The following is a 22,886-nucleotide window of genomic DNA, read 5'->3' on the forward strand; positions in this document are numbered from 1 at the left end:
ATGTAATAATGATTCTACTAGATGTGATATATGAAAGGACAAAACATGTCTCTTATAGGATATTAAGATTGATCTTCCTTCTTTAGGTCATTGCTAACTCCATTTTCTAATCTACATTATTGTTTATATCTTCTAACCATGATAACATGCTTGTTTCTAGCGTTGGCTTAATACTCTGAAATTTTCTCAGCGAGCAAAACTTATTCAAAACAATGTAAGCAAACTTATTTCACTGGAGATGTTATTGTACTTCAGCATCAGATACGACTTTCAAAGTGTGATTCTGAATTTCACTATATTTCTTTATTAAGAAAGTTATCATCCATAATTTTTGTAACTAAAAACCCTGAATTATATTTGTGATAGGAGGAGCTCTCTTTCCTCAAATGTTAGAATGTCTCCAAGTTATTATCATTTTTCATACATACTACTACCCCCCTTCTTCTACTTCTTCTTGTATGTTTCCTTCTTGCTCATTATACACAATCCATTCAAATAATCTAGCATATGTTTTTTTCTCAATTTCTAGAACACACACACACACTGAAGAAGAAGAAAAAGTATTGAAGGAGAGAGGTGGGGACCGAGGATGGGTCAATCCTTTTCTTCGTGCTCGTGCAATAATGTCCATAGGATTTACAGGCCTATTATCATTGAAAAAATATTAGTAATATTGATAGGGATGATAACTTGACCTTAAGTCTTCCTCACGAATGCTTGGGCAGTTTGTTTGGGAAGCTATGTTATCTTGACAATAATTCTTGTTTTCTAGTTTACAAGATATGAAAATGTGTAACAATGTTTACACCATATTATGACCAACACCAGAACCCATTTCATCATCATCATCAGTATTGAAAAATCCTGAAATAATAGTACTATTTTTCAATTTCATTATCATTTATATTAAAATATTTAGTTCCAAGTAACCTGCCATCTTTAGGATTAACTGAATAACACCTCAATATTTTTATTGTTAAAGGATCAACATTAATATATAGATACACCTCCTCTTCACCTTTATGCATACTAAGTACTTGTACAATTAAGGCATCATAAAATATTTTATTACCTTTATCATCCTTTATACAAAAGTCATGCAAGTCTACATCAAAAACTTATTTGCATATGAATAATATGTCTATATAAGACATATAGTCAGAACTACAATTTGTTTCCATGTATATTTATCTTTCATGATGCACAAATATATTTGACATTTTGTTTCCTATATAGTTTACAGAAATTATAGCAAGGTTACACATAAATAATAACAAAGAAATAAAAAACAATGCCTAAACCCTATACATTATATTATTAACCAAGTCTATAGTATCCATTAACCATGTCTAAACATAATGTCAATCTAGTCATGTATCTTTAATTTAAAAATATAAAAAGATTATATTCGATCCTTAAATGAACAAATTAAATTAACATTAATTACACACAAATTCAACAACAATTAAAAAATTAAGGTTCCAACCATACTTTTTTAATTTGGAGGTTTTTCATAAGAATTCAAATAATAGCTTTCCCACTCTCCCAAGAGTGTTTGTGAGTTCGAAATTAAATGATTGAACATAAACAATCTATTTGTTTTGGGCTATTGTACCTTTATAATTCTCATTTTGAATTTTAAACACTGATTTGTGTATTTATTTATTTGTTAAATCAAGGAAACAAAACCTATTAAACAACAACAAAACCCAGTAAAAACAGATTTCAAAATCTCGATTACATAAAAGAATTGGAACTTACCTTTTTCTTTTTGAGTTACATCTGATGAACCTTCAATGCCAGCACCAAGCCGCGGCAAGAAAAGGCGGCAGAGAAGGCAACTATGAGTAATTTTTCTTTATTTTTTCAACAGAGTCCAACCGGAAATCTCTGTTTTTTTCTTACAACAAAAGCTTGTGAGATTCCTATTTAGCAATTTTAATTCGATTCTACATGTGAAATTAGACTTTTTTTTATTATTTTAGATTGTGATAGTGATTATGATTTAAAGTATTTTTTGTTTAATAATATATTATTTTTAAGATCAATATATTAAAATAATCTAAATATATATAAAAAAAATTAATTTTTTTTAAATTTTAAAAAACTACAGTTTCAACGGAGTTATAAATTTATTGGTGTCTTATGAAGCGTTTGGAAACGCAGTTCAACTCGCGTTCCCAAAAAATTTGAAATTTTTTTTTTCTAAAATTTAATATGGTTTGTACGTTTTGGATCGTTTTGATGTGCTGATGTCAAAAATAATTTTTTTAAAAATAAAAAAAATCATTGACATGTATTTTAGCACGAAAAGTTATTTAAAAAACACCTGCAACCACACTACAAAATACCCTCTTAATCAAAAGCCACTGTGCTTACAACAAAAGCTTGTGCAAGAAAGAAAGAAAAACCACGAACCCATGGATTATGTTTTTGTCTTGACATGCAAAAAAAGCCAAAACAATTGTCAAAAGAAAGTGGAAACAGAGTCAAGATTCCTCAACCCTGATTTGAAATCATACTTTATTTGAAAAACCTTCACAAAGTAGCTGGATTAGCGTTGTTCTAAATGGGGTTAGGTAAATTTTGAAAGTTTTTTTATTTGTTTAAAATTAATTTTTTATATTTTTAAACAAAAATATTTTAAAAAATAATTATCATCACCATCTCGAATACCTTTTTACAATGCAAATGAAACACGTTCACATGAACATATTGATAAAATAAAAATAAAAAAAGCATCCTACCTTAAGAAACTAACTTCATGGTTTTTTACGGTCCCCACCAACAGTTGCCAACTCTACAACGTAGATTTTAGAGTTTAGATCCAACCATAAAAAGGCTTACTTGACTCTCAGTTTGTTGTCTTCTCTCCATAACCTACCTTTGCTTATTAAACCAAATCCCTTTTCCATCACCATTACAAAAGTTGATCACATTTTTAAACTAATCTCTTACAAGAAATTTCTTTTTCACATAATAATGTGAATTTCTTTTCTTTTTATAAAGCTACCCTCTCGCTCGTATAAAATGTTTAATTAGTTGGAGGAGGAGGAGGAGTGTGCATTAAAAAAATAATATAAAAACCAGCTAGACTGTCCTAACTCCTAAGAGCAGCAAAAACTAGGGTGGTTTGATCTTATTTTCTTAGCTGAGCGAGAGAACCTCGAATTAATGTCCAAAAATCATATTCGTGTATTTATAATTATATATAAAGGTAAAAAAATAAATAGTTTTGAATATTAAAGCAATATTTTTCATTTGCATGCTCAAACAAAATGTCACACTGCTTTATTGGCTGTGTCTTGCTTCCACTGCCCCCCCCCCCTCTCTCTCTCTGACAGATCTCGCCTCTTTCTCTGTCTAGAAATCACACTCCTGAAGATTCTCTGTATAGTCCTTCTCTGTCTCTTCAGTTTCTCTCTCTAAGTTTCAAACTTCATCTCTCTCTAGGAATTAATTCTGTTTCTCAAGTGGGGTTTTCTGGACTATCCTTTTCTATGAAAAGTAACACTGTTCCTCGTGAATTGCATGTCAAGTTGGTAACTTTCAGTGGTACCAATAAGAGTCTGCGAGAGAGATCTAATCTGGTGGCCTTAATGGCCTAAACGGGTTGTTTTTGCTTTTGGGAAATTTTCAGGTGAATGTAGTGTTACTCTTGTTACTTTTGCCGTGCTTCCTTCTTCTTCTTCTTCTTCTCTCTCTATTTTAGCCCCTTATTCTTTCAATCTCAAGCATTTTTTGTTAGCTATCCATTTTGTCATAACTGCAAATGGGTTTATGACCTTCAAAAGCTTCTTCCTTGGGGTTTCAAGTTTAAAGATTTAGACTTTGCATGTTGGATTTGTTTTTTAGCTTCTGGGAGGTGAATGATTTACATGTTAAAGGTTAAAAGTGTTAGTGCTAAAGTCTTTTTGAGCTGAAGCTGAGGGGCTTAGTATGGGAGTTAATGTAGAGTGATAGTGCAGTTTGGAGGCCTTAAAAAATGCTTGATATTTTGAGTTTGGTTTCATGGGTTTGGGTTAGTAAGCTGTTTTTTTGATAGTTTGCACTGATGATTCTATGCTCTTCAGGAGCAAATGATGATTATTTTGAAGAATTAGTTGCACTTGGAGGGAATTGTCGGGGATTTGGGGTATTATAATTGCAAATGGGTTTATTCCCTTTGAGATAAAAATGAACGCCTTGAATTTGATGGAGGGTTGCTTTGTTTTTTAGGGAGGTTCTTTGATTGCTTGAGTTTTGGCTTTTTCTGTGGGTTTTGACAATCAGTTAATGGGATATAATTACTTGCCTTTTTGAAAGCAATAGTAACAAGAGATTTGATTATTGGGGTGGCTATTGTTTGGAAAGCAAAATGCAATATAGTTCGATTGGTTTTGTTAATCCTCTAGAGATTCTGCTATCATTTGCATTTATGTTCTGATCATGACCAAGGCTGTCCGCACTAGGATTCTCAAGGATGCAAATGGTGATATCGGTGATCATCTTCGAAATCATATTCATTTGACCAATTGTATTCATCTGAAAAACCATATGCTTAAGCAAAGCCCCATTCTGGCTGATAGGTCATTAATCCGGGACCTCATTGCCCTTCAGAGGTCCCGATCTTTGAGGGACCCTTCGGCCAGTCCTCCTTCATGGCACTCACCTTCTGTAGTTGATTTGCTTCCTAAGAAAGGGGACACAGATGCAACCATTCGAGAAGGTAGAAGCTCGGTTGGCACCGAGCGTCGAAGGGAAGGTAGGAGGTTGTTCGGTAGTTCTTCACCCTCGGCAAATTTGGCACCATCAAAGGTTGTCCCAAGTGATGTTAGTGGGGGTAATAATGATGGGGTAGCAGCTATTAGTGATCGTAGCATTAATAGTGGATTTAGGGATGGTAGAAGAGTTAAGAGAGAAGAATCTAGTAAAAAAAGTAATAGGGTTAATCAGCTGGGTGGTGATGGAGACCCTTTACAAGATCAAGCTGTTGATGGTTTAATTCATGATACCGTTTCAGGGAATTCCGAATCAAAAGATAGAAAAAGTAAACATAAGGGGAAGCATAGTCAAGATGTGCATATTAAGACCCTTTCAGAGCAGCTACATGAGATTCCAATGGATACTGATGTGGCATCTTCCAACATGCATCTTCATGGAAGACACACCCGGCAGGAGAAAATTGTTGAGCCTGAGACCAGTATTCGTGGCTATGGCGGGGTGCATAGAGTGAGAAGGCGAAAGTTTCGAAGTACCAGAAGAACTCGGGCTTCTGCTCCAGCTTCAAGGGATGTTGGGGGACAGAAGGAAATGTCTGTTGCTTCCAATTCATTTGCTCAAGGTTCAGCACGGCCAAGGTATCACATGGAGGAAGAAGAATATGGGGACCAAAATGTCACAAGGGCTCCCAGAAATGGATGTGGGATTCCATGGAATTGGTCAGGAATTCATCACAGGGGTAAAACAATCCTTGATATTGCTGGAAGAAGCTTATCTTGTGGCTTGTCAGACACAAGGAAAGGTAGCACTGCTTCCCATGGGAGAGATTTTCCTGGTATGCCTGTGGCATCTGATCGTTCTAGTTCATCTACTAAATCTGATGTAGAGGCTTTGCCTCTACTAGTGGAGGCATCCGGATCCCAAGAAAGCACTGATAATGCTGGTTGGGTGCACGACTATTCAGGAGAGCTAGGTATATATGCTGATCATTTGTTGAAAAATGATATTGATTCTGATCTTGCTTCTGAAGCTAGATCTGGTGAACAACGTAAGCTTGGGCGGAACCAGAATGGTAGGCATCAAAATCTTACACAAAGGTACATGCCGAGAACCTTCAGAGATCTAGTGGGACAGAATTTAGCAGCGCAAGCTCTTTCTAATGCTGCTGTTAGGAGGAAGGTTGGGTTTCTATATGTGTTTTATGGGCCTCATGGTACTGGGAAAACCTCATGTGCTCGGATATTTTCCAGAGCTTTGAATTGTCAATCTCTGGAACATCCCAAACCTTGTGGCTATTGCAATTCTTGCATTTCACATGATATGGGTAAGAGCCGAAATATAAGGGAAGTTGGCCCAGTCAGTAATTTTGACTTCAAGAGCATCATAGATTTGCTTGACAATATGATTATTTCTCAGACGCCATCTCAATATAGAGTTTTTATTTTCGATGACTGTGATACTCTGGCCCCTGACTGCTGGAGTGCCATATCGAAGGTCATTGATCGAGCACCCAGACGTGTAGTTTTTGTCCTTGTCTGCTCAAGTCTTGATGTTTTGCCTCATATAATTATATCCAGATGCCAGAAATTCTTTTTCCCAAAGCTTAAAGATGCAGATATTATATATACTTTGCAGTGGATTTCATCCAAAGAAGATATAGATATTGATAAGGATGCTCTAAAACTTATTGCATCGCGATCAGATGGATCTTTGAGGGATGCTGAGATGACACTTGAACAATTAAGTTTGCTTGGGCAGAAGATATCTGTTCCTCTGGTTCAGGAATTGGTAAGTGCTTCCACATTGTTGTGACTATGATTAAAACGTCAATAAGATTTCATGTCATTATACATAGGTTAAAAAAATGGCATGTTCCACCCTGAATTCCAATACTGTCAGTGTTATTTTTGCCCCTTTAAATCATGCTTCAAAGTAATGTTCTGTAGCGTATACTAGCCTGCAAGGTATTGGTGTTGATGTATATGTTAGAAATATAATTATAGCAGTTCAATTTTCAGACAATTAATGCTTTGAAATTTACGTGATGATATAGGATCTGCTAACTTTCACTTTTTTGACAAAAATCACGTGGCTTCTATTTTCTGTGCTATTGATGTTGGATGGCATTAGCATTTAAAGGAAGTTATTGTTCTATGTTTGCATTCAAAATTAAAAGTTCTACTTGCATGCATGTTATTCTGCTGCTAAAATACGAGCCTATCCTTATACTGATCTCATTTCATTTGATCTAAATTCTGAACAAACCATTCTTCTTCTTCTTCTCGTGTTTTTTTATTTTTTTATTTCTGTATGTAACATTTCCAGACATTAGATTATTTTTAGGCCTGTAAGGGTAACTAGTAACAAGAAATAGTGCTATATTGTGGTGGTGATGCCAAAAAGAAGATACTGTTAACAGCGTGATGCTTAGATGAAGAGTAGATTGAAGAGGAATTTACCATTTGTGGCTTCTGGCTGAGTTCCTGTTTAGATGCAGTAGACCACATGCATAAACTTCTCGGAGTATCCATGTTTTTGGATATCAGATGTAGGACATTCAGTTGAACCACTGTTATAGATTCCAGATATGGCTTAAAAAAATTACTTTTTGATTGTGATTGTTTGCTTATGTTTATTCTGCTTTGCTAGCTGAACATGAATCTCACAGTATCACTGTTCTTGCCTATCATCATCCATCATGGGCTATCATCTAACCAAGCACCAAATTTGCCTGTTTGGTTGCTAGTTTTAGTGCTCTGGTCTCTTAGATGTCTCTTGATTGAACTGCCCTTAACTGTCTCACTTTATTAAATATGATTTCCTTCTGCTGATTTGCTCTAAACTACACAAATCTTTTTACAGGTTGGACTAATCTCTGATGAAAAATTAGTGGATCTTCTTGATTTAGCAATATCTGCAGACACAGTAAATACTGTGAAGAATTTGAGAGTCATAATGGAAACTGGTGTAGAGCCATTAGCTTTAATGTCACAACTTGCTACAGTTATCACTGATATACTAGCTGGTAGCTATGATTTCACAAAAGAAAGGCCTAGAAGGAAGTTTTTTCGACGAAATCCATGTGAGTTCAAAAGTTATTTGACACTTTGTGTATCAGTCATGTTATTGAACAATCCATCTTTTAATTAATCTGTGATTATTGTCCCTTTTACCTGAAATTGCTGATTTGGGACTTTCCTTCCTGTCTTCTTATTTACCTAATTGATTGGTGAAGAATCATTATGTCAATGTTTTTGGTGTTTGAAATTATATCTTCATGAATTTCCTACTCCCCCTCATTCATCAAAAGGCTCTATACTGTGTTATATGATTCAGCTTATTGTTCATAAAAATTTGACCACAATTTAATTGCTTCTAGTGTCCAAAGATGATATGGAAAAGCTGCGTCAGGCCCTCAAAACTTTGTCAGAGGCTGAAAAACAACTTAGGATGTCAAATGACAAATTAACATGGCTAACAGCTGCCTTGCTTCAACTTGCTCCCGATCAGCAGTATCTGCTCCCTAGTTCATCCACAGAAACTAGTTTTAATCATAGCCCTCTGGCCCTAAATAACATGGGTGGAAGAGATATTGCCAGGAAAGGTGGTGAACGGGTGGAGATGCCCAATAACAAGAGAGGTTTGTCAACGCATGTCAGATTGGAAAATCTCCCTGGTGGAACTTCTGCTAATTTCCAGAACAGTGGTTCAACAAATGGTATTAACATGGACAGAAAAAGAAATGCTGCATCTGGGATGGCTTCTCAATGGACATCTGTGCAAACTTCTGATGCAGTCCGGGTGAATGGCAGGCAGGTTTCAGGTAAAAGCCGTAAGGGACATGAAGAAATTTGGTTGGAGGTGCTTGAGAAGATTCAAATTAACAGTATGAGAGAGTTCTTGTATCAAGAAGGAAAGCTAATCTCTGTCAGTTTTGGGGCAGGTACATTCCATTCATATACATCTTCCATTTACATTTATTGTGTCATTTACAGAAGCGCAATGGTTAACCAACTATATAGTTTTGAAAATTATACAATTATCAGGTTTTGATTGCATTCTGTGAATGAAATGTTTGGCATAAGGAAGCTTAAAAATAGTGGCCAAGCTGATTTGTGGCCTTTGAATAATTTCTTAACTGGAGTTAGTTTGTTCAAGTTATACTTGCGTTATTAAAGATTACTGACTGAATGGGGTTCTAAAGTGCAATCTTGTGGACTGAAAAATACATCTTAAAGTAAAACAAAAAACCCAAGAAATGAAGTAACTTGTTGTTTCAACCACTAGCTGTTTTAGGTGGGCTCAATGATGAACGGTGTGTTGCACTTCAACTAATGGTGCCTCATTGCAATGCAACTGTCAGAAGTAGTTAGGATCCTCTATCCACCAATGTAATAATTATAATTTCTCTTCTTATCAATTTAAACTTTAAATCTGCTCCTCATTATTAGTTCTTGGCACATAAATAAGTGTTGCACACAACAATTCTAAAAATTACAATTCAGGGACATGGATAGACATGTAAATAATGAATGTATGTATGTCTATTTCCCATGTTATATTTATGTGTATTTATTTATGATTCACTGTAAGCTTGCTGTGGGAGAACTCTGTTTAATTAAGATTCTTTGAGTTTCTTATCAAGATTCGATAACGTTTTATCATTCTCTCATGTCTCCACCATTCCTATTTGACTCCACTATTCCTTTTTTCAGCTTAAATGTCCAAAAATATATGGCTTGTGGGATAATCTTTCTGTTTAGTTGGCATTCCAGATATTGTGGACATCACATTGATGTCCCATGTCCCTGCTTGGCAAACAAATACTTTCTTTACATTCACTTCTTGCACATAGTTAATTAACTCCAAATTACTATTATTTTTATCTTTTTGCAGCTCCAACTGTGCAGTTGATATTCAGTTCACATCTCACCAAATTGAAGGCAGAGAAGTTTAGGGCACATATTTTACAAGCATTTGAATCTGTTCTTGGATCGCCAGTGACAATTGAGATCCGATGTGAGTTGAACAAGGAAACAAATGCAGGGTTCCACTTGCCAGCAGCTTCTAAAATTGGTTCATCTCAGATGGCTATGGACTCAGAGCCTAATGCTGGGAGCAGAATGCCTAGGACTGGAGATTCTCTAGAAGGGAGGAGTGAAATTGTTGAAATACCAGCTTCTCCAAGGAAATATGAGGGTAATGAACCAGCAAACCACAATGTAGAATCTAGTAGAAGAGGTTTACAGCGCACATGGGCAGGAGAATCAGTTTCGAATAAGAAACCAGCCATGGGGTCTATGGTGGAAAGAAGAATACTTGGGGAACCAAGTCAGAGTAAGAGCATTGTGAGAAGCAAGGTTTCCCTTGCGCATGTAATTCAGCAAGCTGAAGGATGTACACAGCAGGCTGAATGGTCAAAACACAAAGCAGTCTCCATAGCTGAAAAGCTTGAACAAGAAAATTTGTACGTATTTGCAGAATTGTTTATTCCTTTTCACCCTATTATGATGCCAGTCTAGTTCTTATTCCTGGTTGGAGTCAAATAGACTCGGTAGAAGCTGGAACCAACTTTTAGCAGTGAACTTTATTATACTAGAAAAGTGGTTGCTGTATGTGCTATATGTGATGAACAGAAAGGAGGTCTTGGTAGTTCCAGAAGGCTGAGTTCTGAATTTTTTTGTTTCTCAAAAAATCCTAGGGAGTACTTGACAGGAAGGGTAATAAACCCTCCTTTTATTTCTGCCAAAGAGTAGATTTTAGTAGCAACTATCTATCAATTGTAAAACCATGTATGATCAGTGAGTAGTAATTTGATTTTATACGAACTTGTGCATAGTTTAAAAAGATTTATATTATGTCAAAGTTTTCCAAAGAAGCCTGGGCATGTGTAGGGGCTTGGTGGCATAGGGGGTAATGTCTCCTTGGAATTGCACCAAGCATCCTGGGATTTGAATCCCCTCACACCAGGAATGAGATGGATTAAGGGAGAAGAAGATTAACCTTTGTTGTTTAGTCTCTGGTCCAATTAGCCTCTTAATGTACAAAAAATGAAACTCTTGACTAGTTTGTGACCAGAACTTAATTGAGTTGGGAAGAGAGTTCTTTTGTACATTTTTCTTATCATATTTTGTCCTATCAAATTGGCTCTTATGCATTGTAGTTTTACAGGAGACTGGAACCTAGATCAAGAAGCTTGCTTTGCTGGAAAGCAACAAGAGTGACACGTCGGAAGGTAATTAACCCTAGATGGCTGATGATATTGATGCAAAGTCTTCAATACGCATCATTGTAGCTCATAAAAATATTTTTAAGCGTGATTATATCCTGCATGTTCTCCCATAATGCTGAAATAGAAATCAACCGTTGCTATGCTTTTTGTGAGATTAATTATTTTTCATGTTTACTTTTCATAATGTTTGCTGTCCTTTTTGTAAATTCGTTCAATCCTTTTTAGCATGCATGTCCCAATTCTAGCTTCTTCATTTTAGGCTCATACAGTGAGTCAAACCAAACAAAATAGAAGTCTGCAAAAACATGTAAGCATTATACAATATATGAATTGCCGCTCATTACACGCTAGTTGCAACTCATGTTGGTCATTGACTACACAAGTAAACAGAAATTACCATAATGATTAAAACATTTCCCAAGATGTACGTTTTGTCCAAGGGGTGCCATTTTGTAAAAATGAGTAAGTATTTTGATGTGGTCTGATTTTAAAATGTTGGTTGTGTTGGTTCTTGCAGCTTTCTCGTATGAAAATCAGGACACGAAAACCACGTTCATTACTGAAGCTTGTCTCCTGTGGAAAGTGTCTCTCTTCTAAACCTCCTAGGTAGATCAAGGGAAAATATGGAATGGCTTTGAAGGATTCAGAATTCAACTTCATCAATACTAGCTAGTGTAATTAGCCATTTTCTCTCCATTTAACGACTCTATTCATCTTTTTACGTTGAATAAATGTGATTGTTGTTTCTGTCTTTCTGATTAGAATGCAGGGAAAATAATAATTTAGTGTAGCTTCTTTGGTGAAAATAGCCTTATTCGTGCAGTCATTAATTTAGCGTAGCTTCTTGGACTCAATTGCAGCGAGGCCTGACTTTTCTTATGGCAGACTGGATGGTAAGACTAGTCTGCGTTGGTAGTTTAGTACAGGATACTGCCTACTGGGACAAAAGGATGGACTATTCATTAATGAAGACATGTCTTCCAAATTTAGTCACCTCTCATCCCAAATTAGACTGCGGTAGTTATGGGCTATGTCTAGCATAGTAGAAATGGAAGACGTCCATGCTCAGGCCCAGGAATGCCCTGGAGCAGAGAAATGACGGCCATTTTCTCCTTCCTTCCATATAATTATATTTCTTCCTTATGTAATGTCACTTCTTGAATGAAAATGTCCTGTATTTACATTTAGTCACACCAGTAGACGGACTTTGTAGCCATTAAGCTTGTGGTATGAGCTCGAGAATTGAATAAAAACACTTGACATCTTGCATGGTAGAAGTCCAATTTTTTTTTTTCAAATGCTAAAATGTTGAACAAAAGTAGCAGTAACGATTAGTCACATTTCCGTGGCCGGTCTGCTGAATGACGAAGGCGACAGATCAAGCTGAATCTTTTTTGTCTACTTTGCTGCAAGGTTTGTTGGCCTTCTCTACTTCTCTTTCATGTTTGTCTTAGCTTTTTTATTATTCTTAACAAGGAAGTCACAGAATAGTGAAGGAGGCATCTTGTTTCTTCACGTTCATAAAAGAAGGTTGAAAATTAAGAGCAAAATCTGGTGTTGATCACTTGTTGATTGTTGGATCATTTGTACTTTTCTTTTCATTCTTAATTCTATGGCGTCCCGCTGTACTTTAATGAGTTTTTTCATTTTGCTTCTGGTCTTTCAGAAATTATATTTTATATTGTAAAGTTTATATATTCATAACACTTCATATTTTCTCTCTGATGTGCTAAAAAAAAGTAAAAATAATAAAAAAATTATTTATAAAATTGCAATTATATTTTATTTAATGACTAAAAAAGTTTCTATTGCTTTAAAATAACAAAAAAAAAAAAAAAAAGCCACTCAAGTTACCGTTAACAATTTCTTGAAAAAATATCCATTATTAATAATTAGAAAATTACCATCATTTCCATGTTATTAACAAAAAACCCCTCCCTTTTCCGTCATCATTTCTAGTCATGTAAACATCAAATTCTTCAAAAAAATTTACATGTTTTCAACATTTCCAGCAAAAAAAATTTACAGCAAAAAGATACCATTTGAGCATAAAAGTCAATCAATTTTCCACCAAAAAGACCACCACAAATCCTAATTTTAGATACGAATCCTAATTTTCAGCAAACACTGCCAAAAATTCAACAAAACTCAACCAATATTTTTAGCAAAAACACACTGTCAATTTCCAGTTTAGAAACGACTAACAACAAACCAAAAACACACTTCCAATAATCTAAAATTTGTAACAAATTTATTGCTAACAAGCAAAAACATTTTCAACATGTTATCATATTCATCAAATACTAATATCATACAAACTAGTAACAATTTTGATGGATTAAAATTCAAGAATAAAAAATATATAAAATAAAAGGAAAAATAGTTGTCAGGATATCGAAAACAGAAGCAAATAAAAACAAGTTATTCTACCAATATGATAACAAGTCAAACGATAATATGTTCATTTATTGATGCAGACCTATTAATGAAATTGAACTATAGTAGAGAGAGGATGTGCTAATGATATCGATCAAATACTAGACGAAGTGAAGAAAATAAAAGATGAATTACGTAGAGTTTGAATAAAGAGTCACAATATGGAGGCTAGCTTTGCAAGTGTAAAGCTGTTGTTGGTAGCTAATTTAATATATATAATGTTAATGTTTCTAACTATGATGTTGTTCAACATGAACAAATGAAATGAAATAAATGTATTTCATAGTAAACAAAATGCATGAAATGTCAATATTAAATATTGTAAAAGCATGCACATTAAATAAAGTTAAATCCATAATCTAAACTAGCAATAACAACAACAAGGATCCACAATATTCAAGTTCTCACTATCTTTAAACAATTAAAAAAATTCCATATAATGTGTTTCCTAACTTGCAGCCTAAGCAAATTTATCATGAAATCTACATATAAGTTTCAACCTAATCTTCTCCAATAACATAATAATTGGTATACTCATAATTGTTAAATGAATTAGCTAAATTTTTATTTATATTTTCAACCTTAACTTCATTATCAAAAAAATGCCCAGCTCAAATATTAGAAGGAATGTTTATTAGCTAATTTAGAGCATCTTCAGTATCCTTCGAATAACAATTGTAATGGAGATTTGTATAAACTTTGGAGGCATCCCACTATAAAATCTAATTTTCAACTCCAAACCACGAAACCTTTTATTCTTTAGAATGTCACTAGTATATTGGCCGCGCTCCACAACGAGTTAATATCAATTTTTTTAAAAAAATATTAAAAGTATGGAGAATGTTTTAATAATGTTATTAAACCTAACCAAGTGAGTTAATTTTTAAACCTCCACTCAACACTTTACTAGACCCAAGCGCAGACCCACGCTACTTAGGTCTAACAACCATGTCAGATCCAAGCGCAGACCTAAGCACCTTGGGTCTAGAAGCTATGCCAGACTCGAGAGCCTTAGATCTGGAAGCCATGCCAGACCTGCACTTGGGTCTAGCAGCCTGACATGGGTGCTAGACCCAAGCGTTTGGGTCTGGCAACCCCACATGATATTTACAATAAAACCATATGAAAATGATGAAAACACCCCTACATGCAGCCTTGTTTCTCTTGATATCCGAAGGTAATTTTGTATTTGAACTATTTTAATAAAAGGAAAAGATGAAGAAGCCTCTCAATACATGCATATTTTTCACCCCTTTAGAGGTATTGTTGTATCTTCACTGTTTAATATTATTATTTTTTTTGAAAAGACAAAAGAAGCCCCAACCTAAAAGTTAAAATTGTATGCCCTTTAGACCCATGACACTTAGGACTGACGTGGTTTTAGATACATGGTGCTTGGGCCTGGCGTGGTTACCAGACCCAAGTAGCTTGGGTCTAGCGCCTAGGATTTACATAATTTTCGTGAGCTAAACAAAGGTAATGGTTTTGTTGTGGGTTTAATACTCATGCAAATATGTTGAATGGTCTCAGGACATCTAACTAATAATTTCTTGTGAACTTCTGATGACTTGTTAAGAAAAAAACAACAAATACATCTGCCAAAGACTGTTGAATTTCAATAAATAGATGCAGAATTTAAGCTAAACTCTGCTATATTTATACTAATTATTAGATACATGCTCGCACTCTTGCAACTTTAAAAAACTCTGATCAAGAACAAAGAAAAATTACTTTTGCAAGCTTCTCTTATTAACAACGCAAGAATATACTACCATGTTGAAGGTGACTATAGGGGTAGGAAAAACCAATTCCAAAACTACCACACTCCCTCCCTTTTATCCCAAATTACCAATATCAATTTCAACCCTTAATTTTCTGCTAGAAAACCTGAGCCCCAAAATCTCCAAGCCAAAAACCAAACTGAAAGTTTCCCAAAGAAAAACTACCAAAGAGTCCAGGAACAACTACTTTCATTACTGCTGCCTTTAAATAAGATGTATCAAAAGCTACTAAGCATCAAAGATGTAGCTCTCGAACCCCTGACACCTCTGCAACCAACTTACCCCAACTGGTACAAACCTGACCTCATTTGCAAGTACTATGCTGGTGCTGCAGGATATAATATTCAAACGTGCAGTGCCTTAAAGAAAATGCTCATGCAGTTGATTAAAGCTGGGTGGATAACATTCGAAGAAACTCTAAACGTGAGTACGAACCCTTTACCCAATTAAGCTTCAAGCATTGGATCAATGCACTAGAGGGAGAATGCTCGAGAAATTTAAAAAACACCAATGGTAAGAGTAAGGTGCGAACAAGACTAAATGAATTTTTGAGGGACTCGAATTTAAAGGGGTATCCATAGACGATGAAGTTCTACTGTATTTTGCTATCCATACCGTCGATGAGATCCCTATAAGAGCTTTCATGAGAAGACTAGTCGAAGGGGAAATGTAGGATGGAAGGTAGTTTTAGCTTCTTTTTTTTTTGTGAAATCCATATAAAAAGCATGTTTTTTTAGCTTTTGAATGTGTGGTTTGTGCTTAAAGGGTGTTGTTTCTTTGAAAAAAAGCCACCATACCTCCAAGCCAAACACACTTATTGTTTAGCCTTGTGTGTGCTTTTATTTGAGATTATGTAGTACCTCAAACGCAAATATTTAAAATTAAAAATAAATTGTGCCTTAAAAGATTGCTAAATAGATTGAGAAGATAAAGCTAAAATCAAACCACTTAATTTATGAGACGTTCAAAGTTCAAAACTTTTTAAGTTGGTCCCTCATAAGAGGAGGAGGCTGTTTATTATATGTTGATTCGTATAACAAATCATTATAATGGTGTCTAAATAAATTCCCATGACATGTTGATCATATTTCCTAGATCCTCGATCTATATTTCAAGCTATATCCTTCAAGACCTAAGCTTCATGAGTAACCCTGGCAGTCATGGCTTCGTACTTGCAAACTTGTTCCAAGTTTTTTGCCCCAAATTGATTGAGATATGCGTTTTGTTTAAGAAGTTGTGCTATCTTCTTCTCGTATCACCCTTTAACGGCTTCTAACTCTTCTTCAACGTGCTTGGATTTGCTACGTTGAGCTTTATTTTCTTGTACTTATTTTCCTTGAGTTCTCTTTTAGCTAGTCCATATGTTTTGTTAAAACATTCATCCTAACTTGCATATTTCTTTATTTGACCGACTCTGCAGAAAATTTCTCTTTTTCTTGGCAAAGTTTTGCAATGAGCTTAATCAACTCTTGATTTTTTTCTTTTAGTATTATCTTCTTCACCTTTCAACGTCACACTTTTTGTCCCAAATGTTGTTTCTTTCACTTGAGTAGCTCTATTTCCTTGCCCATGTCGCTTTGGATGATCTTTAGCTTTCCACGATCATCTTCAATCTTATGCTTTTATGAGTCACCTCAACCATCTTAGTTTTGAGTTTTTCATGAAGAATTTTGTTGCACCATTATGCTTTTTCCCTCTAAATCTTGGGAGTTGTCTGCAACTATGCTTCTTCGTGAAATGCCATATAGCTTGGGCAGGATATGAGGAGCCAACCCCATTTCTTTCATGCTATCTTTTATATCCTTTAATATTTTGTGGTTGAAGATCAAGGGATTTTTGCTTTATAAAGGTCCTCCCACTCCACACAGTCTTAGCCAGCTCTAAATCAAGGTATTTTTGCTCTCTATACTATTTGATCCGACTTCAAATCTTGGTATACACCTTCCTATTTTTCTAAGATCATATTTGTTCAATGATAGCAACAAAAATCTTGAATGATACTCCTTCCCCAAAGCCAACCAAGAGAGAATGCAAATATAGTAGGCCTTATATTATAAACCAAGCCTCTGAATATAGTTTAGAATTTAGATAAATTATAAAATGATTGCCTATACAGGATTAGCATTTTAGGTCTTGACTTGAACCAGGATATTTATGGCCTTATAGTCAATTAGATTGGTATATGCAGCGAACAAAACCAATCCAAAGATCCCTAGAGCAATAATCCTCAACCATCCCTTATTCGCATCCTTGTTACTCAACTTTTTGTCAAATTTAGATTCTCATTGTAACCATAACCATCCTCTAGTTTTCTCCTCATAAGTGAGGCTTAAGTGTAGTAACTTTCAAACACAATTGAACTTCCAATCATTGTGGTGCTTGTGCACTAGGATAGTAAGTGTAGTTTTGATACAATAGCTTTGGAGACTCTAATAGTGATTGGTATTCTTCCATAGTAGGGGTGAGATTAGTTGAACTGAAAGTGAAGCAAAGATATTTTATGTTCCAAATAAGAAACCATTTCTAGGATAGCATCATCTCGCACAGGAACTCTCAACAAGTCAGTCATTCACCCATAGCACTTCTTAAATGCTACTTGATCATGTTTGCTCAATCTCTCAAATATGGTTAATGGTTGGGACACATCATTAGTCTTTTAGTGATTTTTAACGTGGTTGGCACATGACTTTCACGATTCGGCAATCTCTTTCTTGCTGTTGGAGAGTTTTGGTTTCAATGACGAATGTCCCAATGAGTACTTCATTGGTAGTCATATTAGTCTTTGGCACCATCCTGTTAGGAATCCAAAAGACACATGCTCTTATTAAGTTGAGTGCTGTAAGAAAAGGTGAGAGAAAAAGCACAATAATATGGCTCATAAAATGCACGTACAACATGCTTTAAAACTCTAAGGTAGATCAGGGGTGGAAGCTTTTCTGTTTTATAAACTATTAGTTGTCGCACATTTTCTTCTTAGTTGATTTTGAGGTCTTTTGGTCTAATAGCTGTAAGGAATTTCCAGGCAATTATAAATTGGTTATGAAGCTGGGGATTATGGGAAAAAGGCTGAGACAGTGGAACAAATCCACTTTTAGTGATCAGAACTTAAAACTTACAGACATTCAGAATGTTATTACAACCCTTGAAGATCTAAGCAAGGTGTGTCCCCTGTTTGCGACTGAAAAAACAAAGCTCCAAGGTCTGAATTCTGAGCTTTGAGAGGTTAGCAGGAAGGTTGAAGATATCTAGAGGCAGATATCTTGTCAAAACCAGTGCAAGATAGGGGATAAGAACACTCGTTTCTTACACCTATCAGCAAGTTTAAGAAAAGACTGCAACCACATTAGTAAGATCGATCTGAATGATAGCTATCTAGTCTCTTTAAATGACATTAAAGAGGGCACTATCAACTTCTACTCCACTTTGTTTGCCAACCCAAAATGCAGAAGAATTGAAATGGAAGGCTCGGGGTTCAATAAAATTTCAGAGGCTAGCTCAATTTTGTTAGAAAGACTTCTTTCAATGAAGGAAGTGAAGCAAATCATGTGAGACTGTGATGATTAAAAAGCTCCCGGTCCTAATAGGTACACCTTCTCCTTCTATGAAAAGGTATGGAACCTTATCAGCTTAGATGTCTTTGCGATGGTCAAAGAATTTTTTAGAACTGGCAAATTACCCAAGGGTATCAACTCTTCTTTTATGACTTTGATTCCAAAGACTAAGGGGTTGAGTAGATTCTCCTAATTTTTTCCAATTAGTTTGATACACGGGTTATATAAAATATTGGCAAAGTTCTTGTCTACTAGGCTCCGAAGTGTTCTGCTAGATGTGATCAGTGTAAATCAATCAGCTTTCATTGTCGGGCGTCAAATTCTAGATGGGTTCATGATAGCAAAAGAGGTTGTCCATGGCATTTGCAACAAGAAGGGGCACACTTTCTTATTAAAGGTTGTCCATGGCATTTTGAAACTACCATGGGTTATATGGGTTTTGGCTCTCATTAGAGGAAGCTAATTTTTGAATGCTTATCCACATCCAAATTGGCCATCTTGATAAACGGCTCCCCTAGCAGAGAATTCAGTCTGGAGAGGGATCTTAGGCAAATGGACCCTCTTTTTCCTTTCCTATTTGACATAGCAATTCAGGGGTTAATAATTTTATTCAATTGGGCATCAAATTCGAGTTATTTTAAGGGCCTGCAAACTTCTCCAGGACATCATATAACTCATCTGCAATATGCAGATGACACTCTGATTTTCCTGCCAAATGATTAGTCCTCTCTTTTGCATGCCAAAAGGATTCTTTGTTAGTTCGAGATCATCTTAAGCCTAAAAGTTAATTTCTATAAAAGCTCACTTATAGGAATCAACTTGGATAACAACTGCACTTCAGGTCTGATAAACACAATTTTTTATCGTAATGATACTTTCCTGGTCAGATACCTTAGGTTGCCTCTTGGTGTCAATCCAAGTAGGCTCTCTACTTGGAAACTGGTGTGGTCCACAATCAGAGTAAAGTTAAGTACATGGAAACGGAAGTTTTTGAGCATCGCTGGGAGGATATGTCTAATCAAATCAGTTTTAAGCTCTCTGTCTCTGTATTACATGTCTATTTTTTCTATGTCAAAGGGTATTACCAAAACCATCTTCTCTATCAATCGTTCTTTTATTTGGAAGGGTACTTCAAATTCATATAGTATCTGCAAGGTGGTTTGGCACAAGGTCATCAAGAGTAAATTGTAAACCCCTCGGTGGTCTCGGGCTAGGATCTCTCCACAATAAAAATTTGGCTTTGCTTTTTAAATGGCTATGGAATCTTGATAAAGGAGTGACAGAAGGTTGGCAAGACCTCATCCTTAAAAAATATCAACCTAAATTTGCAAATGGGCTTCCTATGTCTATAGATTCTCTATCTCCATATTAGCATGGCATGGTTTCGACTATCTCCCTAAATGAAAGCATAGTCATTCCTTTCCAATCCAATGTCGGGTTCAAAGTGGGTGATGGGAGAAACATCAGGTTCTGGACTGACTCTTGGCTAGGCTCTGCAACCCCTCTCCAGCTCCTGTTTCCCAGACTTTATAACCTCTCCCTACAACAATTAATAAGCCTTGTAGATGTATATAGCCTAACCAATTCCTTGTTCAACCTGTCTTGGAGGAGATCTTGTTGGCCTCGTGAACTCTGCATGTGGGAGAGCTTAATTGCAGAGGTGGAGCGTAGTCTGGTCTTCTCTGAAGGTGAAGACAACAAGATATAGAAGTTCCATAACTCTGGCATTTATTCAGTTCACTCAGGTTGCCATCTTCTTGATAACCTCTTTGCTTCAGAGGATCCTTCCTCCCCCGTTCTGCTTTGGAAAGGGTTAGCCCCCTCTAAAAGTGGACGTGTTCATGTAGCTCATATTAAATTACAGTCTCAGTATAAGAGGTTTTTTTAGTTGAGAGGAGGATTATTATTTATGAGGAAGCTCTTTATCCTTTTTTATGCAAAGAGATTGAGACTATACATTATGTTTTCCATAAATAATAACATGGTCTTATAACATGGTCTCTCTGGGTAGATTCTTGAATTGGTTTAGATGTTTAGGTTGTTTGCCTAAAGACCCAAATCATAACTTTCAGGAATGATCCGGCTTGGTTAAAGGAAATTTTCAGCGTCATGCTATTACCCTTCTTTGTAAAGTATTGTACTGGTCTATCTGGATAGCGCACAACGGTCTAATATTCAAGTCCAAGGCCTCATATTGGGATGTGGTTTTTGACCTTACCTTCCATCGTTTGGCCTTTTGGTTGAATTCCTCGGTTAGAAATTTCAGGTATATGGGCTCCAATCTTTTTAGAAATCCTGAATGTATCATGAATTAGACTAACTAGTTGGGTCTCTCGTTGTCTTACTTTTATTTTTCAAGTTTCTCTTGTATTCTCCCTTTTCTTTCAGCCCCCATTTACTTGACGGGGCTGTTTTTTATATAATTCTCTCGATTAGTATAAAAAAAATTGTAAAGGTTACCATGTAGTGTGCCTTCGAAAAGCGTTGCTTGTGAAAACAAATTTCCCATGTGAGTGGAGAGATTGGTTGCATAAGATCTGAGACTGTAGTCCTTCGAATACCACCTCTCTCTATTTAATCTTAGGTTCATGGATCAAAGTGTGTCCGGTTTGTCAAATTTAACAGGTGTGATGTTTAATGCATAATGAACAATTAAGATGAAAAAAAAAGGCGCATAATAAGCAAATCCATACCATCAAAAGAAAATTATTCCCATAAATAATAGAAAAAATGTCAGGCCTAACCCTTTACTTCTTAGTGGAGTCATTATTCATGGGAGAATCATCTAAATTATTATTGTTAATTATGACCTTTAATATATTTTTAAACTTAAGATAAGGATTGAATTTTAAATGCAAAAATCATAGAGGGCCAAGTTATCATTTAAAGGAGGGGGGGTTGAGGAGAGAAAAGAAGAATAAGAGAAAGAAAGCTCTTACAATTCACAGTGTAGCAATTCACAGTGTTTTGTGATGAAAGATACAGTGCTTCCTCACATGATTTAATCTTATTTATAATGACTTATAATGTAATTCTCAACCAGCTCAATATTAAAAAAATAAAATTAAAAAAGATAATTTAAAAAAAAAAGCTATGTGGAGAGACAATGTAGCAATCCACAGTGTTTTGTGATGAAAGCTATCATGCTTTCCCCACATGATTAAGCTTTATTACAAAGTTAAATTATAACCAGCTTAATATATATAAAAATAACATCGACAAAGATAATTTTGAAAAAAAATATTAAAAAAAAAACACAAAAGAAATTGAAAAAAAATCATGTGAGGAAAAACTGTATCAATCCATAGTGTTTTGTGAGGAAAATTACAGTGTTTTCCCCACATGATTTAGCCTTATTTGTATTTACTTGTAATTATAATTCTTAACCAGCTTAATATTAAAAAAATAAAATTGACAAAGACAATTTTAGAAAAAAACATAAAAAAACAAAAAAAACTATGTGGGAAAAAACATTGTAACAATCCACAGTAATTTGCGAGGAAAGCTACAGTGGTTCCCTCACATATTGTAATTGTAATTCTTAACCAACTCAATATTAAAAATTAAAATTTAAAAATAATTTTGAAGAAAATCATAAAAAAAAACAAAATAAAAAAAACTATGTGGAGAAACATTGTAGCAATCAACAATGTTTTAAAGAAAAAAAATTACAAAACTAAATTCTCAATCAGATCAATCTTAAAAAAATAAAATCGACAAATATAATTTTAGAAAATAAAAAAATAAAATAGAAAAACCATATGGAAAAACACCGTATCAATCCACAGTATTTTACAGGAAAAAAATTACAAAGCGAAATTTTTAACTAGCTCAATATTAAAAAAGTAAAATTAAAAAAGATAATTTAAAAAAAACAAAGAAAGAAAAAAAAGGGAAAAAAAATACAAAAAAGAACATAAAAAATTACATTGCGGATTACTATTGTAATCTACGAAGCATTGGGTGTGGGTGACCAGTAAATTCCCCCACACCCTTTACCTTATTACTTAATACTTTGGCTTTTGTTAATTTCTACAAAATTGTCATAAAATATATTATTATGATAAATGCTTAATTATAAATAAACGGATTATGAACATCGGATCATTTTACATAGAGATGGTCATTCTAGGTGTCGTGGGGACATTGTTAAATCACACACAGTTGGAATGAGATATGTTATTT

General features: G+C 35.0%; 1 protein-coding gene across 1 annotated transcript; it reads left to right on the plus strand.

The window, feature by feature from the left end:
• Positions 1–3,282: 3,282 nt before the first annotated feature.
• On the plus strand, positions 3,283–11,723 carry LOC7463813 (protein STICHEL-like 3). Its single transcript, XM_002317355.4, has 6 exons — positions 3,283–6,489; positions 7,564–7,783; positions 8,081–8,644; positions 9,598–10,168; positions 10,873–10,936; positions 11,451–11,723. The coding sequence occupies exons 1-6, from the start codon at positions 4,429–4,431 to the stop codon at positions 11,541–11,543; spliced, it is 3,573 nt and encodes a 1,190-aa protein (XP_002317391.1). The 5' UTR covers positions 3,283–4,428; the 3' UTR covers positions 11,544–11,723.
• Positions 11,724–22,886: the final 11,163 nt, after the last annotated feature.

The sequence above is a fragment of the Populus trichocarpa genome, chromosome 11 (assembly GCF_000002775.5).
Source record: "Populus trichocarpa isolate Nisqually-1 chromosome 11, P.trichocarpa_v4.1, whole genome shotgun sequence".
NCBI classification, from domain to species: domain Eukaryota; kingdom Viridiplantae; phylum Streptophyta; class Magnoliopsida; order Malpighiales; family Salicaceae; genus Populus; species Populus trichocarpa.